At 28.8% G+C, this 19,157-nt stretch overlaps 3 protein-coding genes across 4 annotated transcripts; all 3 read left to right on the top strand.

Annotated features, from left to right (window-relative positions):
- The first annotated feature begins 158 nt into the window (after positions 1 to 158).
- LOC113869762 (protein RKD5) lies at positions 159 to 5,099 on the top strand. Of its 2 annotated transcripts, none has more exons than XM_027506226.1 (5): positions 159 to 348; positions 507 to 756; positions 2,844 to 3,091; positions 3,773 to 3,987; positions 4,830 to 5,099. In XM_027506226.1, exons 1-5 carry the CDS (start codon positions 294 to 296, stop codon positions 5,040 to 5,042), a joined length of 981 nt encoding a protein of 326 aa, XP_027362027.1. In that variant the 5' UTR covers positions 159 to 293; the 3' UTR covers positions 5,043 to 5,099. The 2 variants fall into 2 exon arrangements, with proteins under 2 accessions (XP_027362027.1, XP_027362028.1); XM_027506227.1 differs by having other exon boundaries at positions 238 to 387.
- A 7,085-nt stretch (positions 5,100 to 12,184) lies between these two features.
- LOC113870098 (probable serine/threonine-protein kinase PIX13) lies at positions 12,185 to 15,004 on the top strand. Its single transcript, XM_027506698.1, has 5 exons — positions 12,185 to 12,388; positions 13,395 to 13,527; positions 13,620 to 13,762; positions 14,376 to 14,499; positions 14,613 to 15,004. The coding sequence occupies exons 1-5, from the start codon at positions 12,185 to 12,187 to the stop codon at positions 15,002 to 15,004; spliced, it is 996 nt and encodes a 331-aa protein (XP_027362499.1).
- Positions 15,005 to 17,872: 2,868 nt separating this feature from the next.
- On the top strand, positions 17,873 to 18,451 carry LOC113869743 (dirigent protein 19-like). Its single transcript, XM_027506201.1, has one exon. It carries the CDS (start codon positions 17,873 to 17,875, stop codon positions 18,449 to 18,451), a length of 579 nt encoding a protein of 192 aa, XP_027362002.1.
- The last annotated feature ends 706 nt before the right edge of the window (positions 18,452 to 19,157 follow it).

Genomic DNA, 19,157 nt, shown 5'->3' with positions numbered 1-19,157 from the left:
GGCCTTTGATTTCCAAGGCACACAATAAACTTGATTTACCTTGACAGAGAGAACAAAAAAAGGTGAAGAAAAATAAATGAAAAGAAAAAGGAGATTAAGCAGGTGACAAAAGAAAAAGACTAAAAAGAAAAGTACCCTATTTTAACTCGGCATGATTCTAAACTGATCCGAAGCCAACGAGAAAAGCGGAAGATCATGCAAACTTGCACTTAAAAGCTTGTTTTTGCCTCACTCTTTTTCTTCTATTAGTCCACGCTTCATTACTCAATTCTCATGCCATCTTCAACCTCTTCATGGATTCCTCTTTGCTCACCAACCTTCTAATCTTCAGCAACACAATCCAACCAGGTCACCAACCCCACCATGCATCTCATGACCCATGATTTGGTTTTTGTCATTTTCATCCCAAGCTTTCTTTTTTCGTTGGAAAAATTGATTTTTTTAATGTGGGGTGGTGGTGGGGATTCACAAATTTCGTTTTTTTCTTTGTGGGGTGTGAATTGCAGAGTTGATCAGGAGCGTGCATGTCTATCGCCAATGGGATGGTGAGGAAATAGAAGTTGAAAGAGAGTTTGTGTTTTCAGAGACTAGTTCCTATGAGGAAATGCAGGCTACCCCAATTCTTAGATTGATGAAATCTCATGTTTCTGAGGTGTATGAAGGGTACAAGAATGGAGTGTGGCTTTGTATCTTTGCCTTTCATGCCAATCACACACCTCAATTTTCCCACATTCCATCCTTGTTGATGGTCACAAGGTATGTCTGCTTTGCCCTATTTGTCTTTGCCATCAGTCCTTGTTCTTAGTTAGCCTTGTCTTTTCCTTTGAAAATTAGAATTGGAATTGGTCCACTTGATTATTTGATTATGTACTTGGCTCTTAGGTCCCACCAAGATTTCCCTACCTTAAATCAATCACATTAAGCAAAATATTGTAATATGTGAAATTTGAATGGATAAGTACATTTTAACCAAAAGCTAATTTTGGTGTTGTAAATTTGTAGTTTATAACGAATAAGGGTGTGGATCCTCTGTTTTCTCTTCTGTCGTGAGAGTGAAAGATAAACTGTTTTACCATAGAAAGGGTAAACCTCTAGACAAGTAACGGTGGTCACTCCCCAATAAACCGTTTCTTTCCATGATTCCATCTCATAACCTAGCCTACTAATACATGATCCAAATTCATCTATAACAGTCCTAAATGATGGAGTAGAGAATTGTAGTAGTAGTGTTCCAAAGATCCATTATATTTGTGGCAATTAGTCACTTATTGTTCCATAGCCTATTTTTAGTTGAGTTTTTTTGTACAGAAAAGTTAAAATTGGAGCAAGTGGAGTGACAATTGAGTGATATTTAATTTAAACAATATATCCCTTTATAAATTTTTAAGTCCCTATTTTAATAGTAACATTCATAATAAACAGAACTAAGCTAAGGCTTCAGACCTGAATAGGTTTTTGTATTTACCGTTTGCACTGGGAAATAAGCATAGGTTAATGATATCATTATTGGTTGAAGCAATTGATAGTTTGCTTTTGCAGAAAAGTATAGTGGTTCGGTCTTAAGGTGAAAACTAGGCATGACCCCCATACACCCAAATTTAGAAGATGCATTCACAGATATGTAGAGTTTTGGCCCTCTATCAATAACAATTTGTTGTTTTCCTATGCAGAGACAATGTACTATGCTCATCTAACTATTTTCTAATTTGGCATTCAGAATTATCTTTCATGGAAACATTTTATATTTTTATGACTAGTTTACTGAGACATGAAGGAATAACAAATTCTGCCTAGTTTACACTTTGATAAGGAAAGGGAATCAGGAATACAATGCTGAATTAATGGTTGAATATATGTTTTTCATTGCTTTATTTTATTTAAATTTGTAGAAAAGGAATGGAGTAGAGTTGGCATTCTTGTCCAATCTCCATTCCCCTCATAAAAAGTTGATTTTCCTCCCTTCCAATCTCCAAATTAAAGTGAAACAAGATGAAATTAAAACATATATTATTGCTAAGTTTGGATAAACTTCTCAATAAATAAGTAAAATATTAAGTAGTAAAATAAATAAAATTTCTCCCATAAGTTAAAAATAACTTATGCTTTTCTATTTTTTAGAAGCTCCCTCATTTAACTTCTCTATCGCTTGAGGAGTATAAGTTGTTTTTAATTTATAAGAAAAAATTTTATTCATTTTTCATATTAATTTTCTTTTCCTATAAGTACTTGTCTATATAAGTTTGTCTAAACAGGCCTATATGTTGTTAAAGAAATAGAAGGTATTCTTCATAACTATGTTGTTAATATCCATTTAAGAGGAAGGTATACCTTAGTACCTTAATTGCATGAAAGGGATGGAAAGCAGTAAACTTCCTATTTTAAGTTCCCCTCCTTCTCTCATCCATAATATCCTAAAAACCATCCTGTATTTTTCTTCTATGATCTAATATTTACATTTTTTTTTTCCTTTCATTGTTTTTTCCTTTACAGAATTTTAAACCTCATTTATTTCATTTTCTTCCTGTCCATAGTGGAGCAAAATCTCAGGGGCAGTTCTGGATTTCATCAAACTGCAACAGTCCTATTTTCTTTTGGCAGAAATGAAATTGTCTACAATTGCATAATTATGATTGATAAGACATGCTTATATCCTTAATAGCGTTATCTTGATATCTCTATTTCTCTGTATCATAAAAACATTTAGTGACTCCAAAATATCTGCATGACCATGCCACCACGTTTAGAAGTCCTAAATTTTCTGAGCTTCTCCATTTTGTTTCTCAGTACTTCTACAAAGTAACTTATGTATGTCTAACTCCCTCTTCTTATTTTTTAATTTTCAGAAATCCAAAGCTTCAGATGATTCCTAACTTGCTTAATGATCTCCATATGATACACAAATTAGACTGGAGGGTGGAAGACAAAGATATACCACAAGACTCTATGGGGGAAGAATGGCAAGGAAACAGCAATGGTAGCCAACCTACACAAAAAATCTTGCCTGTGTTTGATCAGGATCTCAACTGTCTTCCTTATGAAGAAGATGAGTCTGAGTTACCAGACAATGAGATAGATGTTGAAAGCTCACCAGGTTCAGAGTCACTGCTCTCAATTATCTATGAGACATAACCTATTTAGCACTTAATGACACAGTTCATTCTGCAGCTCTTTGCTGTTATATTTATATGGACATATTTAATCTTTAAATTCATTTGGTGAAACCTAAGTGTTACAATATCTCCCAAGTTTTGACTCTCATGACATGACTATATTGTTGCTGTAACTCGGGTCTACAGTTCTACTTCTAAAGTAGTTCTGAATTGCTGATCCAATATACGAATCCTCTTCTGTATCTGATACAAGATGAAACATCTTTTTTAGGCTTTAAAACTTCTGATTTTTTTCCTCTTCTAGAGGATTAAATTATTACCTCCAGCCATGTATATCTTGTTCCCAATTTTGAAGGTTGTTATCTATTTTGTTCTGTAGCTCAGTCTTGTCTGTATACACCTCATTTATTAGAAAGGAATTATGGATAGTATATATTTTAGTGCAGTACACATGTTGCCAAACGATATTTTCCTTACCTCCTTAAGTCTCGACTTGGATCATTCAGAGCATAATCTAGTTTTTGGATATGTCTTAGGCCAAAAAAAAGATCTGTTGTCTCATCCTTACATAAATTCTCCTGCCCCATGTGTGAAACTTCCTAATGAGTTAATTATGTCATGCACAAATATTCATATCTAACATACGTGGTAAGAGTTTGCAGGTTTGATAGAGAAGAAAAAGAGGGCCCCCAGCGACCATGTAGCAAAAATTTCTTTATCAGATTTGGTCAAGTACTTTGGTATGCCAATTGTAGAAGCATCAAGAAATCTAAATGTTGGGCTTACTGTTCTCAAGAGAAAGTGCAGAGAATTTGGTATTCCCCGCTGGCCTCATAGGAAGATCAAATCACTTGATAGTCTCATTCATGATCTTCAGGTTCTAACTTCACCTTTTTTCATTATGATGACTTTAGCACTCTGTATGGACCTTTAATTATACAAATTTTAAGAAAACTTCTATCCATTTACATCTATCTCTTGAACTAAAATTTATTTATTTGAACATCAGTGCAATTTTAAAGTGCATGCAACCTACCTCTTGAACTAATAATATTATTTGAAATATAATGAGGGAACGAGTGCTAACATTTTGTAGTCAACATGGTTGAATACTTGAATTTTGCTATATTCCATTCACTTGAAATTTTAGTCCATGATAGTTAAAAAGTTCTTTGAAGTCTAACGCATAGAGTTAGCTTTCCCGTTTTGAAGAGATGGAAATATTTTGGATTTAACTGCAAAGAATATTTGGTTGAAAGCATGTTAAAATGCACTTTGAAGCATTATTCTCCAGAATTTTATCCCTTATTCTGCATCATTTTGTTAGTTGTTGGTCATACATATTACATTCAATATCTTGAGTTCTGTCTTGCAGATTCTTATAATATGATTACAATTGAAGTATAATAAGATCTAATAGTTGAAATTATTCTTATCAGTCCCATATAAAAAATAGCTATCTCATTTGATATGCTCTGATAATACGTATGTTTCATTGTTTATTCATATTTTTTTTTTCTGTATGTGATCAATAAAATATTTGTGTTATGCTTTTTTACATAGCTTAAAGTGCCTTTGAGTAAAAAATAATAATTTTTGACAACCTTGTAATTGTAATCTTTGGTATATTAAAATTGGAACTCCTCCAACACGCACAAAAAAAAGTACCTATATTTTTGGAAAACATTGACTTGATTTACAAGGAAGACCTGCCTGCAGGAAGAGGCAAAGCACCAAGAATTGAAGGACAAGGAAGCAGCCATGGCTGTGACAAAGAGGCAAAGGATGTTGGAGAGTGAGAAGGAAAACATAGAGAAGAAACCCTTCATGGACATCCAAAGTGAGACCAAGAGATTCAGGCAAGATGTTTTCAAGAGAAGACACAGAGCTAGAGCTACTGAAAAACAGAATTCTGCAGTAGCCAACACATAGCACCTTTTAAAGAGTCAAAACAGCTACAAAACCATAATTGTAGAAAGACACTAAAAACTAAACACCTTCTCTTCTAATTGGTCATTTTGGCCTTCATAAATTATTACATTTACTTTGACTTATATGTAGATTGCAAAGTCTAAAGGCAACCTATATTAATCTTAATTTAGAGCTCAATTTTCTTCTTTAATTATCCGTTCCTTTTTCTATTAATTATTGCTTCTCCACTTTTATTATGTGTTGAGACTTAAGGACTCTAAATATTGACGAGGAAAGGATTACAAGTTGATCCAACGTGAATCTTGGGTCATTAGAAATTCGGCGGTTTTGTAAAACAAGCAACTAAGAGGTATTCTCGAGTTGAAATTATTTCCTAGCGGTCAATTTCTTCCCTTCAAGTGTGTGATGGCATATGCAAAGTGAAAAAGCTGTTTAAAAGCTTCAATTTCATTTGAGTCATGTCTAATGAATGCGTACAATATTGATACTTCTTCCTCGGATCAATAAGTCACTCATATAGTTTGTGCACTTTTATATCTTTAGAAAATCACAGGAAGAGATACAAATAACACTTTCAGAAAAAATAAAAAATAAAAATTCTTAACCAATTTTGTTTTCTTTTTTGTTCATTAAAGTCATAAATGATGGTCACTTTTATTGATTACGTTCAAAGTTGATGATTATGGTGTTTGGAACGTGAAATGTGTATGCTTTATTTGATATGTCTAGTCCATTAGCTTTTGCTTTTGACAAGCTTACCAACAACTTCATTTGATATGTTTGATTTCACTTCTCAAAACAGTTTTCTGTTTTTGTTTTTTTTAATGTAGTATAAATTTATACTATACTTTTTAAAAAGAAAACAGAAAACTGTTTTTAGAAGGAAAATCAAGCATGCTAAAATGTCATTTTCTAATTGCTATTTGCAGCTTTTTCTTTTTCTTTTTCTGTTTGGCTTAGTTTGTTATTTTGCTTGAAGAATACATCGTTTCAATTTTACTTTATTTATTGTTTTTAATTTATATATTATTTTTTATACATGTTTAAAAACAGAAAATAAGGAAAATATAAAGTTTTATTTTATAATTATCAATAAAATAAAAATTGTTTTCTTCACTCTTAGAGAAAAAAAATCCTCTTGCCTTGAGAAAGTTAAAATTACAAATCTATTGTTTAAATTAAGTAATGCAATTTGATTCATTTATAATGCTGCATATCGAGGGAATTCGTGAGTTATTTTTATTTTTAAAAAGTATACATGTATATAATCAATTTAATTTAATTAAGCGGGTTTGGTTTACTTTTGAATTTTATTTTTGGGTAATTTAAATTAGACTAATCTAATTTGACTATATTTAAGTGCAGGTTTGGTTTAATTTATTTTAACCAAATAATAGTTAATTTTATCAATGTTTTCAGATACCTTTCAAAAATTGAAGTTTATTTCTTTAAATTAATATAGGTTTAAATAACAATTTGACTCTCTAAAAACTCATTTTTTTCTAGTTGATCTCTTTTATTTATTTATTCAATTTCTAAAAATTGTTCTTATTTTCATTTAGTAGTGATTTGTTAGGTTATTCTATTATTTTCTTGCATGCTATTTGAATTGACTCATATAAGATATAATTATCATTCATATTTTCAATAAAAATTTAAGTTTTAATATTGTGTTTTTGAAATTAAAAATTTTAAATATAAAAAGCACAAAGATGTAAAGCATTACATCGACTTCATGTCATATTATATAAGTTAAATTGAATGCTAAATAATGAAATTATGAATAAAACTAATAAATCTTTCGTAGAAAAACCATATGATTTTTTTTTGTTATGATATGAATTTTGTTTTTAAAAAAAGAATTTTCAGGGGTGTATTAAAAAAAAGAAAAAAAACGGTTGAGATGAAAAAAATTATTTATTTAATATAAAATGCTTGTTATATTATTGTAAACTTGAAAAGGTATTGTATAACTTTTTAAAATTAAGTGTTATAATTACTCTAGTATTTTAGAGATTAAAAAATATGTATATTTTGTTTAAGTAATGTTCGAGTGACAAATGGTTTAACATTGTTTAAGCAAAGTCTTAAGTTTGAGTTTTTATGTACGCAAAAAAATTTTAGTGGTAAACTCATATATTATTTAAGTACGCAACTTGGATTGAATTCGAATTAAATTGGATGAAAACTAAAAAAAAATATGTATACTTTTCTAAATAAATTAATAACTCTATTATTCATTAATATAAAATTAAATGTAATAATTATTTTATGTGTGAGAAAATATGATTTTTTTTTAATTTATAAAGCAGCATAAAAATTACTTTAATATAAACGAAACACACGGAAGAACGTTCATCGATCGAACAATAATGCGAATTATCCATTTAATTAAGCGTTTTGGGAACATTGTCTCAAATAAGATTTAAACAGTTTTGATTTGAAAAACTTGTTAATTTCATCGATAACAATGATTACTGATATCATAAACAACGATTATAATAGTAAATGAAAAACAACAATAACTACAGAAAGAATACATGCATTCTAAACTTGGATCACATGCATGCATGGCATAATATGTCTTGAATAAGTTATTAATTCCAGAATCATAATTAGTGAGACGGCAACGAATAAAATTATTAGGAAATAAAAAATAATTTCGATACAAAATTTAACAATATGATAAAAGATATTATTTTGTTAATAATAAACTTTTTATTTAAAAAACTACAAATAAAATATATTAAAAAAATTATCACCGACACTCAATATTTAATAACTTAACTTCACAGTAAATGAAACCTTTTAAAAATATAAAAAAAAATATTTGCTTTCAAAACTATCTTGCTTTTATTTTAAAAGCTTTTACAAAAACAATAAAAAAAAGTTATTTTCAATGTTTCTTATGTAAACATTTTTAAAACATAAAGGGACAAATTTACAACTAAACTAATTTTTTTTAAAAGAAACTGTAGGTAAGAAAGAGTCTGAGGCAAATTGATTAATTAAGAAGAAACCATACCCCAAAAAGCCGAAAAATAAAGCATAAGTCAAATAATTCATGTGGGTTTGACTGTCAACACCCAGAGAAAGAACACTAACAATGAAGCCATATGCATAAAAGAGACAAAAAAAGTTGTATTAGAATTTGGGATTGTGTTCTTTTTGTGAGCGTGCAAGTTAATATGACAATTTCTTTTGTTTTGTTTTTCCATTGTCTGAAGCATATGTGCATGCACTTAGTCGTTGACTTTGCAATGTGAAAGGTGTGCAGCTTCTTCACTATTAACATTATAATTGTAGCATTATTCTAGTTAATAACAATTCAAACTGTGACACCTTCATACGCGTTCAAGGTTTTTGTTTTCTATTCAAAAATATCTTTGTTTCATAGAATGTGTATAATGCCCAAAATTTGTGTTTAAAAATTCACTGATTATATTTGTTTAATAAATATTTGTTTCAACAGTTTATAGTATTATTTAAAAATATATATACTATAAAAAATTTAAGTTGAAGTAATTAAATGTATTATTTATTCAAAAATAAAAAGATGTGTTATTATTAATGATACATTTTGTTTAATATTATATTTCAGTTAAACTAATTTAATTAATTTAAATATTAAAATAAATAAAAAATATTTTTAAAAATTAAAGATCATTAAAGCGTATAAAAATTTATATAGAGGGGTCTGATGGCACTTGCTGTTGCTGAGCTGTGGAGGAAGAGGCCAAAAACGTAAAGTGAATTTTTTATTTTTGTGAAATAAAATGAATGGAGAGAGAAGATTGTGACGAGTGCGTGCAGATCCAGTGAGTCTGGTTCACATTAGGGTGCTGACTTGACCCAAGGTTTTCTACATGTTGCCTTGCCTAGTTAGTTCACCTCATTTTTTAATTTTTTTAAAATAACATATAAATGTTTATTAGTTACACATTAAATTTTATTAATATAATAAAATTTTGTTACTTTAACTCCTAAGAATAAATTTAAACATCTATAAATAAAAAATATATATAATTATTATATTAAAATAATAAAAATATAATAAATATATTTTTTAATAAAATTTTATTATTATTAGTCGTTTATATTAAAATTTAAAGTTAACATTAACAAAAATTCAGTATAATAATATTAATTTACTGATGTGCCAATTTTTATATTAATTTTAAATATATTAATTTATTAACTTACTAACTCATTTTTTTAATCCTTAGACTAAAAAATTTATCTCACATTAAAAAATAAAATAGTGCCAATTGAAACTGACCGGCTTTGACAACCGTTTAGACTTTCAGAGAGATAATTAAAAAAAAAACCACTTAAATTAACACTTTTTTTTTTGTTGCTAAAATGAATCTTCTCAATTTTATTTAGAAATAGAAAAAATCTTATTCACAGAAAATTTTAAAAGTATTAATAAATTTAAAATAAAATTTATATTATAATAACTATGATGGTTATGAGAAAAAAAAATGAAGATGATCCAAACTTTTCTCTTCCTGCTACATAAGAAATGATTATGTATACACCAATGTTGTTAATGTAGATGTTTTGTAATTTGATAAATAAAAATTAATTTTTTTTATCAACAGAGATTAGTTTGAGTAATAAGCAACTTAATATCATTTAGAAAAAGTTTTAAGGCATATCATTTAAATAAGATTTTAAATTCAAGTCTTTATATATACAAAATATCTTCGGTAGACTTACCTACCATATCACTTATCGTATCTAGGTTTGCAACTTAGATCGAATCCAAATTAAACAAGATGAAAAAAAATATTTTTTTAAAATATTATAATAAAATATAAAATGAGTATCAAATTGAAGTATAAAAAAAACTATATTAAAAAGTTAGAAAGATCATTAAGACATTAACATTAGTATTTAAATTTGATTTTAAGTAATTGAAACTATTTTTTATTAAAAATAGTATTTGTTATATTTTTATGAATATTTTGAATATTTTTTTTTATTTTTGATCAATTAAAATAAATCTAAAGAATAAAGGCTATGTTAATAAAATAAACAATTAATATTATTAGATAAGTGTAAAATTTAGTAGTATAATATTACTATAAAAATGATTTTAAATGATAAAAATGGATGACAAAAATATTTAATCTTTAGTTTTAGAATTTTTGTCAGACAAATACACTTTTACTAAAAATATAAAACGATTATAATTTATCATCAATGTAAACATTTTTATACTATCAATCAATTAAATATAGGATAGATATGACTTTAAAATTAATATTTTTTAATGTATTTTTAAGAGCACACAATAAAAACTTACATATAATAATTTTTATTTTAAAAATTACATGATAACATAGAATTTAATGCATTAATATAAATAAATGTTACAATTTTTAATAAAAATTTATTATCTATTAATTTTTTTATTATGTATCCTTATGCATGCGTTGAAAAAAAAGTTATTGCTCTTATAATATTTCTTAAAGAATTAAAAGTGAAAGATTTTTGTTAAAAATAAAATATTATTGATGTACTTTGTTTTGTATGTTTAATGGATTTTAACATAATTTTTAATAAAACAAATTTCAAGAATTCATTAATTAGGATCCTAAGGACATTAGTTAGCAAGGTCTATTAATTATTGAAAAATCAATAATTCTCATTGTTATGATAATTAATCTTTGATTAAGTAAATTTGAAAAAAAAAACTATTTTTTCACTTTAATTAAGTTCAATAATTTTATATTATTATATTTTATCAATTTTTTTTATAAGAAACAAATAACTAATTCATTAAGACTAATAAAAAATAGTTATATGTCATAAATTTTTATTTTATTTCAAAAATATATAAAATATAAAATATTCAAATTGGTTATATTTTAAATAAATAAATATATTTATTTATGTATATAAAATAATGAGTAGGTGTTTCATTAATACAAATATCATAATAAATAAGATATAAAAATATAAACTTTGTTTTAGTAAAAAAAATAAAATAAACTTTGTTAACTTCACCTCGACTAATTTTGAGCATCTAAAAATATTAGTTTATTACAATTTTTCAACTTTGATGTAATAAACTCAATTTTTTAATAAAAATAATTTTTTATTTCTTAACTTCAATATTAAAGGCTGATGTTAAAAAATTTTAATTTTTTTTTTAAACTAATACATTTAAAAATATTCTATTTTTTATAATTAATAAAAGAAAAATTATTAATTATAGTCTTTAAAATTTATTGAAACTATTACAAACAATAAAATTTATTAAAAAAATATTGATTATATTTTTATAATTTTTGGTTTAAATTATAAATATATTTTATTAGAGTAAACTTTGTTTAAATCAGTTAAAATTATAGTAGACAACAATACAGTTGATTCAAATTATCACAAGTTAAGATGAAATTTTTTTTACAGGTTGATCTACGCGTTCATTAGTAACACTTTTATAATTTTAACGAAATAATTATGTTGTTTTTAATTAAAAATGCTGTTTTAAATGCTAAATTTATTGATTAAACAATCTTTAATAAAAAATGTTAACAATAATTACCTCTTATGTAGAAGACCAGACAAAGGAATGTAATTATGCATTTGAAGACGAGTCCTTAAATGTCCAAAGCGGCACCTATGCAAAAGGTCGTGTTCCTTCCAAATTCTAAATTTCAAGGAACGGTACGTAAAACGAACATTATTGGCTTCTTGCTCCCAAACGCGAGGCCAACATGGCAAGCGCCAACATAAATACCAGTCAAACGTATGACTATGACGAAAACGATACATCTAACTACCATTTTATGTTTATGTCTATGCACTACTTCCTTCTTCTCTTTCTCATCCTCTTCTTCAATTCATAATCATTAATTGCTGCTGAGCTTGTTGATTTCGCTATTAACTAATCAATTATCGTTGGTTAATTAAGATGGGTATCTACTTTACTTCGCTCGCTGGCCACCAACCACTCGCTAATTCCCTCCACACACCTCAACATTCAGGCAAGTTTAAAAAAAACACTTTATTAATTGGGTTGTTTTAATTTGTTGTGATTATTCGTTGTCATACATATACACAATATGTTTGCAGGTTCAACGATTACTACCAGTACTGTTGATAGCATTGCGTTTGGGGGAGTGGAAACGATGAAGGAGTTCAGTTTTGTGGAGCTGAAAGCTGCCACCAGAAGTTTCAAGTCGGATTTATTGCTTGGTGAGGGTGGTTTTGGCAAAGTTTACAAAGGTTGGTTGGATCACAACACACTCGCACCTGCAAAACCTGGCTCTGGATTCGTCGTTGCTGTCAAAAAATTGAAGCCTGAAAGTGTTCAGGGATTGCAAGAGTGGCAGGTTGGTAATTATGTTCAACTTATTTTGCTTTTAGATGCTGTGGTCCCCTCTAACCACTGTACTCTTTCTTTTTCTAATTTATTGCAGCCCGATTTCAAACAACTATTGATTCATACAACCTCAAGTACATTATTAAACAAGGTCTTCTGATGTTCACCAAAAAAAAAGTGTCTTCTGATCAATGCCATAAGTGTGTTGATTAAAAAATGTATAAATAATTAACCATAATAGAATGCATAAAATATTGAGATAAGTGCATTTTTATATTTTTAATAAAATATGCATATTTATTTTATATTTTCTTAACTAATATTCTTAAAACACAGTGATTAACATTTTTTATTAAACAAGAATTTTTTTTTCAATGTGCGTGCAGTTTAATATTATTAAACTATTTATAATAGTAACAACTAATATAGCTGTGATTATGGAGCCCCACAGCCACAGCTGTTCTTCATGTTCCATAGTTGAGTAATGTTTGACGGCAAAAATAATTCAAGTAAAATACATTTAACAATAGTTTTTAGGGTAATCACGTGGGAAAAACTCGGTAAACATGATAACAACCTGTCAAGTCAGGCAAATGCTGAAGTATTTATTGTAAAAAATATATATTTACTGTATTGAAATTTAAAATTGATTTAATATTTCAAAAAATTTTAAAATATTCAACGACGTATATTAAGTATTGTTCATACTGCAGAACTTATTATTGTTCTTTTTTGTTAAAGAAGAAATGAAAAGGAAAAAAAGAACCTGTTGTTGTTTATGAATGTTTGAGTTTAACTGGCCGAAATATGTGGAACGTGCCATTTTAAAAAGTGGAATTTTTTTTTTCTCTCTTTTCAAGTTAGTGTACGTAAACAGATGCATTGATAAATGATTTATAGAACACAGAGAAAGGATATTAATTCTTGACATAAATAAGTATTTTGTAATGTTTTCAATTGTCATATTGCGTTTATATAACTTTTGTAATTCTCGTTTTGTTTATATGAAAATGCAGTCGGAAATAAACTTTTTAGGAAGGGTTTCTCACCCAAACCTAGTGAAGTTATTGGGTTACTGTTGCGATGAGGGATTTCTCCTTGTGTACGAGTTCATGCCAAGGGGAAGCTTGGAGAACCATCTTTTTGGGAGTATGAACTTGAGACAATTCAAATGAATAAGAAAATATTGTTGGCCATGGATTTGAGTTTAACTCATTTTCTTTGTCTTTGTTTGCAACTAGGAAATGCTAGCAGGGAACCACTCTCTTGGGACACCCGAATCAAAATAGCTATTGGTGCTGCTCGGGGCTTGGCTTTCTTGCACACCTCAGAAAAGCAAGTCATATACAGAGATTTCAAAGCCTCCAATATACTACTTGATGGGGTGAGTTACTTTTCCATAGTTGCTCTTTTTTATGTTTGTCTTACACATTTTCCCTTATCTCGAGAGGTGGAAGCTAAACCAAATGAGTTAAAGCAATTTTATGAATTTGGTCTCTATTTGTTTTATCATTTTTTTAAGTGCATGCGTAGAAAATAAGAACTTATGTATATTATATTTTTATTAAAAATCATAAAATATTATAAATTTTAATACCTTAATAATATTGAATATTATAATTTTTAATAAAATATTATTCTTTTCAATTTTTAACATGTATCTTTTCACGCACGTTAGAAAAATCATTGTTATATTAACCAAAGTTTTACTTGCATTTTTTGCTGATAAATGCAAAATTATCTTTTCCCATGAGTAAATACCAGACCCATTGACTTCTTGAAGTAAATCTATTGACTTTATGGACAATATTGATTTAAAGCAACAAGGTTTAATATCAGTTCATGGGTTTAGGGTTTAGCATTTTTCCATGTATTTGTATGGTCGATGAACAAATGTTTCCATGCAAAGTTTATTTTCCCTTTTTTTTTTATTGTTTATATATACAATACTAAATCTACAAATCACATATTTTGATAACCAAATGTTTCTTTTGCAGGATTACAATGCCAAAATTTCTGATTTTGGCTTGGCTAAATCAGGGCCTTCCGGGGAAGATTCACACGTAACTACAAGGATCATGGGCACATTTGGCTATGCTGCTCCAGAATACATGGCAACAGGTAATCATCATATCTACACACACGTAAATGGTTGCTTTTTGTGAATATACTTGAAGTTGAGAACAATGCTATTTCTTTGTAACATGGCTAAGGATTGTGTCATGATTCAACAGGCCACTTGTATGTGAAGAGTGATGTTTATGGTTTTGGTGTAGTTCTGCTTGAAATGCTGACAGGGTTGAGAGCACTTGACACGAAGCGCCCCAATGGGCAGCAGAACCTGGTTGAATGGATTAAGCCTTCTCTCTCTGATAAAAGAAATTTGAAAACCATTATGGATAGTAAAATAAAGGGTCAGTATTCATCCAAGGAAGCATTGAAAGTAGCACAACTCACTCTAAAATGCCTTCAAAATGACCCTAAAAATCGGCCCTCTATGGAAGATGTTTTGGACACTTTGGAAGGCATTCAAGGTATTATCAAGCATAGAATGAAAGCATCCAAGAAACAACGTACTAAGTTAGCAGCTATGAACAATTTCCAACAGCCAAGGAATGAAATGTAAGTTAACTAGAAACTGAGGTTGATCATAGCAACATGACCCAATAGAAATATTTTTCAAAGAGAGGTTATTTTGTTAGGTGGAGTGGGAAAATGTGTTGTTAATTTGTTTTAGTGTAGTGATATTTGTAGAGTATTCGGGAATATATATCTCGATTTAGCGGTTTAGAATTTTTTTTTTAAAACTCATCAGGACCCTTTAGGAAAAATAAGGTAGGATCAATCTAAAAGCGTGATTTTTAAGACCCTTTTTCTGTATTTATTAAAGAATTCAAAGTTTTACTTTATTTATTTAGTTTCATAAAAATAAAATACATGTAATAAATGTCAAATTATTTTATCACTTTTTATTTAGTATAAACGATCACTTGGTTATAGTGCAAAATTGAAATTATTTTTTCTCAAATTCACCGTATAACACTCTTTCTAAACCAATTAAAGAGTGGCGAAGTTTCTTAATGAATTTAGTGCACAGTAAGTAATAATTTTTCTGTTAAAATATATTAAGTTACTTTTAATTAATGTTTTAAATATAAAATGAATTAATTCAAATAAACTATACGTAGGTTGAAATCTTCTAAACCCATCCCACTTTATAACTTGTCTTCATGTTCTACCAATTAAATTTTGCCAACTGGGAAAAAAAATCATTAAAGTTTATTTTTTAAGTCTATATTCGGAATACAAGCAAAAAGTCCAAATCAAAAGCTAAACAATCAAGGATGCTCCTTCCAGAAAGTCTTCAAATTTCTACCACTTCTCACGTTTGGGATAAAATTAATGGGAGAATGATGAAAATTGACAGCGAGCCCTTCTCTTTTTGAATTCATGATTCCCACATGCAAAGGTGCATTCAAAACTTTTGAACATATCTCTATAAAGCTTTAACAACTGCACTGCTAACTTTAGGGTGTCCCTGACTTTAACTTTTGCTTTCTCGCTTTAGTTTAACTGAGGATTTTTTTTCTTTTACAGAATAAGGCGTCAATTTTTGTTTTTTTTTGTTCCTAAACTCGTTTAGTTTATAGCCACTTTTAGGCCATGCTGCATTGTTGGGTAGATCTGGGCCTTTCGCCAGCAATTTCTTAGTCGTGTTATCTTTCTCATTATAGACTAATTAAGTTATTAGTCATTTGTCTTTCCCACTATAAATCACCTAACTTATAATAGATTATGCTGCTAGTTAAAGTATATATTGTTGATGTGTGTTTAAAGAAAATATGTTCCTATAATAAACTATTTTTTTAGATTTTTTATAACTTAATTATTATCTATATCAGTTAAACCAATTAAAAAAAAAAACTGTACAAATATATGACGAGTGCGACCATAGTCATTCTTACTGATGGTGATAGTTGACAAATAATTCAATATGTCAATGTTGCTTCCACTGCGTGAAAATTTAGTTTACCGAAGATTCTTAATCATAGTCAAAATTCAACATTGTATATCATATAAAATCAAAGGCGCTAACCCAGGTCTATGGTATTTATATAAAATATTTATCTTACTTTTTCTTTTCCAAAATTACAATATGTATACATTTATTAAAATAATTTAAGTGGTAAAGAGATTATTTTTCTTTAAGACTTTGATTGAAAGTTAATTTTAGAAAAGAAAGAAAGGGAAAGAAAAGTTTAGATGATGCTAGCCCTTATTTTAAAAATTTTAAAATATAAGAATTGAGAACTTTTATAAACTTTTTAAAACTCTCATAATCCTATGTTTTTCAAGTTTTCATAAATTCAAGAGTTTTGTTAATATTTTTTCCCCTTATTCTTCTGTATCTCTTAATTTTTTTTTCCTTTAAATTCTCAAACAAAGTTTAAGTAAAGTCAATTTGAATATTAAGAATAAAAAAAATAGACAAACTTTATTCTCTTAAATAGATTCATTTAAATCAACTCAAATTGTTTTAAACAAATTATATATTTTTTAATAAAATTTGATCAATTTGCATGAGCTTTTTTTAAATGCATGTTGGATTTACTTTCTTACAGAAATATATACTTTCTTATTTTTTAAATACACTCTTACAAAAATAGAAAAAAAGCGATTATACTTTCAAAATAGGCTGAACTAAACATACACTAAATTACTGAATTATGTTTAATAAAACATACGACCTATTTACTTTGTTCAGTTAAAATTAATAAAAATTGGTTACATTTTCGTAAACTATGAAAATGGTTGCTGCCCACTTTATCCACTGATATTACAGGCAATAATTTTACCCGATTGGTGTGAAAGGCAGAGATTGTTCGCTCAGTAGACTCAATTTACCTTCTTCTTAGACAAGAGAAAATTAATGATTAGAATTGAATTGAATTTTCTATATTATTTTTGAATTGAGTTTTCAATATTATTAGTGATGAAATTTTAGTTGCACATTTATTATAGTAGAGTAGCGTGATCCACTAACCACTCAACTAATTACGTCGCTGCTCTATTTCGAAAGACGCATCCTACCAAAATTCACTTAATAAAATGGCAAATAAAGACATATGATCACATGCTTTTAATTGTGCGAAACAAAGGGGACATCAAAATGCATCGGATCAAGTAATTTGACTCTTCCTACATTGTTTCTAGACACACAAACACTTATGCTACAACTACAAGGTCTTCTATGCACACAAATTTCACTATGCATACATCTGAATAAAAAACAATAGACATAGAACAAGAATGAACGACCTTCAATGACTAAGCCATCATTTTCATTGATGCCATCAACAACCATGCGACACACCGCTCTGAACTCTACAAACTAACTTTTCACGCTATAAATCTGAACCTCGTACTCATGTGCCATGCATATAATTAATGAGATATATTATATCCCTTTTTTGTGATCAAAACAAAGTTAACAATGGCGTTTGCTTGGCATAACTATGCTCTTGCTATTTTGCTTTTGGCCATGATCCCTTTTGAGGGCACTTGTGGCTCCTCCCATCACCACAATCGCCACCGCCCCAACCCCTACAAATCCCTTCACTTCTCATTGTTTCAACATGAAACCATAAACAAAACAGGTTATGTCATTGTGAATGGAGTGGAACTGGAAGGAGGGGAAGAAATAACTGAAACAACAACCCCTTTAGGTACCCTTTTTGTCTTTCAGGACCCTTTGACTGTCACAGCTAATAGATCCTCCAAAGAAGTTGGAACTGCAGAAGGAAGTTCCATCACCTCTAGTCTTGATGGGTTTAGCAGCATTTCTGTTGCCAAGATAACTCTTCGTGTGAAGGGTCGCAAGGGTTCAGTTTCCATTGTGGGAGGCACAAATAACATCAAGCGTTCAGATCATCCAGTGGTAGGAGGCACTGAAGATTTCTTGTTTGTGCAAGGCTATGTTACGTCTTATCCTGTTGATCTAAAGGGTCCTACAGTTGTCTACAAGATTCAATTTCATCTTTACTGGCCTCCTTATCCACCTCAAGCCTCTTAGAAAACATACTCTAATTGCAATGGATCACTCTCTTCTAAACTTTTATTATTATGTTGTTATTTTGCTTTTCTACTTTTGTCTGTGTGAGTTTCTTGTTGAGTTTTGGTTTTTATATATCTTCACTTCTCTTATATCTCGTTTTTTTTCTCTCTCTCTCTCTCTCTTTTTATATCACGTCACATATCACTAGATGTATGCACATATGGAGTTGAGATATCAACCTTTCTTGTTAATCATGACTTGTAATGTGTTCCTTTGTGGGGTGCGGCAGGTTCTGAAATAACGAGTTAATATCAATAAACCTTGCGTTATGGATCATGTTTTAAATGTAATTATTTGTTAAGAACACACTTTCATTATTGATACCAGTAATTTTGCCTACCGTGGCGGTTTATTTATCGTTTATTTGATATCGAATGCCCCCATTTATATCAATTTTGTATTAATGAAAACAAAAGGCCTACATCTCGCAACGAGAGGAAAATAATATTGACCATCCAAGTAGTGAAAGTAGAAAGGAGGATGCGAACACCAGTGTAGCAATGTGGGTAAAGGCAGATATAAATATAATCCTTCACAAAATTGTGAATGAGACAGGAAAGCTGACTATTGGTTTCAAATAGTTAGCAATTTAACTTTTCCATGTTCTGAACTTTGAAAAGTTGTTTTATAGTGTGAACAACGACTTCACCCAAAATTTTGTTTT

This window comes from Abrus precatorius, unplaced genomic scaffold (genome assembly GCF_003935025.1).
Source record: "Abrus precatorius isolate BTA unplaced genomic scaffold, Abrus_2018 Scaffold6, whole genome shotgun sequence".
Lineage (NCBI taxonomy): Eukaryota > Viridiplantae > Streptophyta > Magnoliopsida > Fabales > Fabaceae > Abrus > Abrus precatorius.
This window is presented reverse-complemented; position numbering and strand designations above follow the sequence as displayed.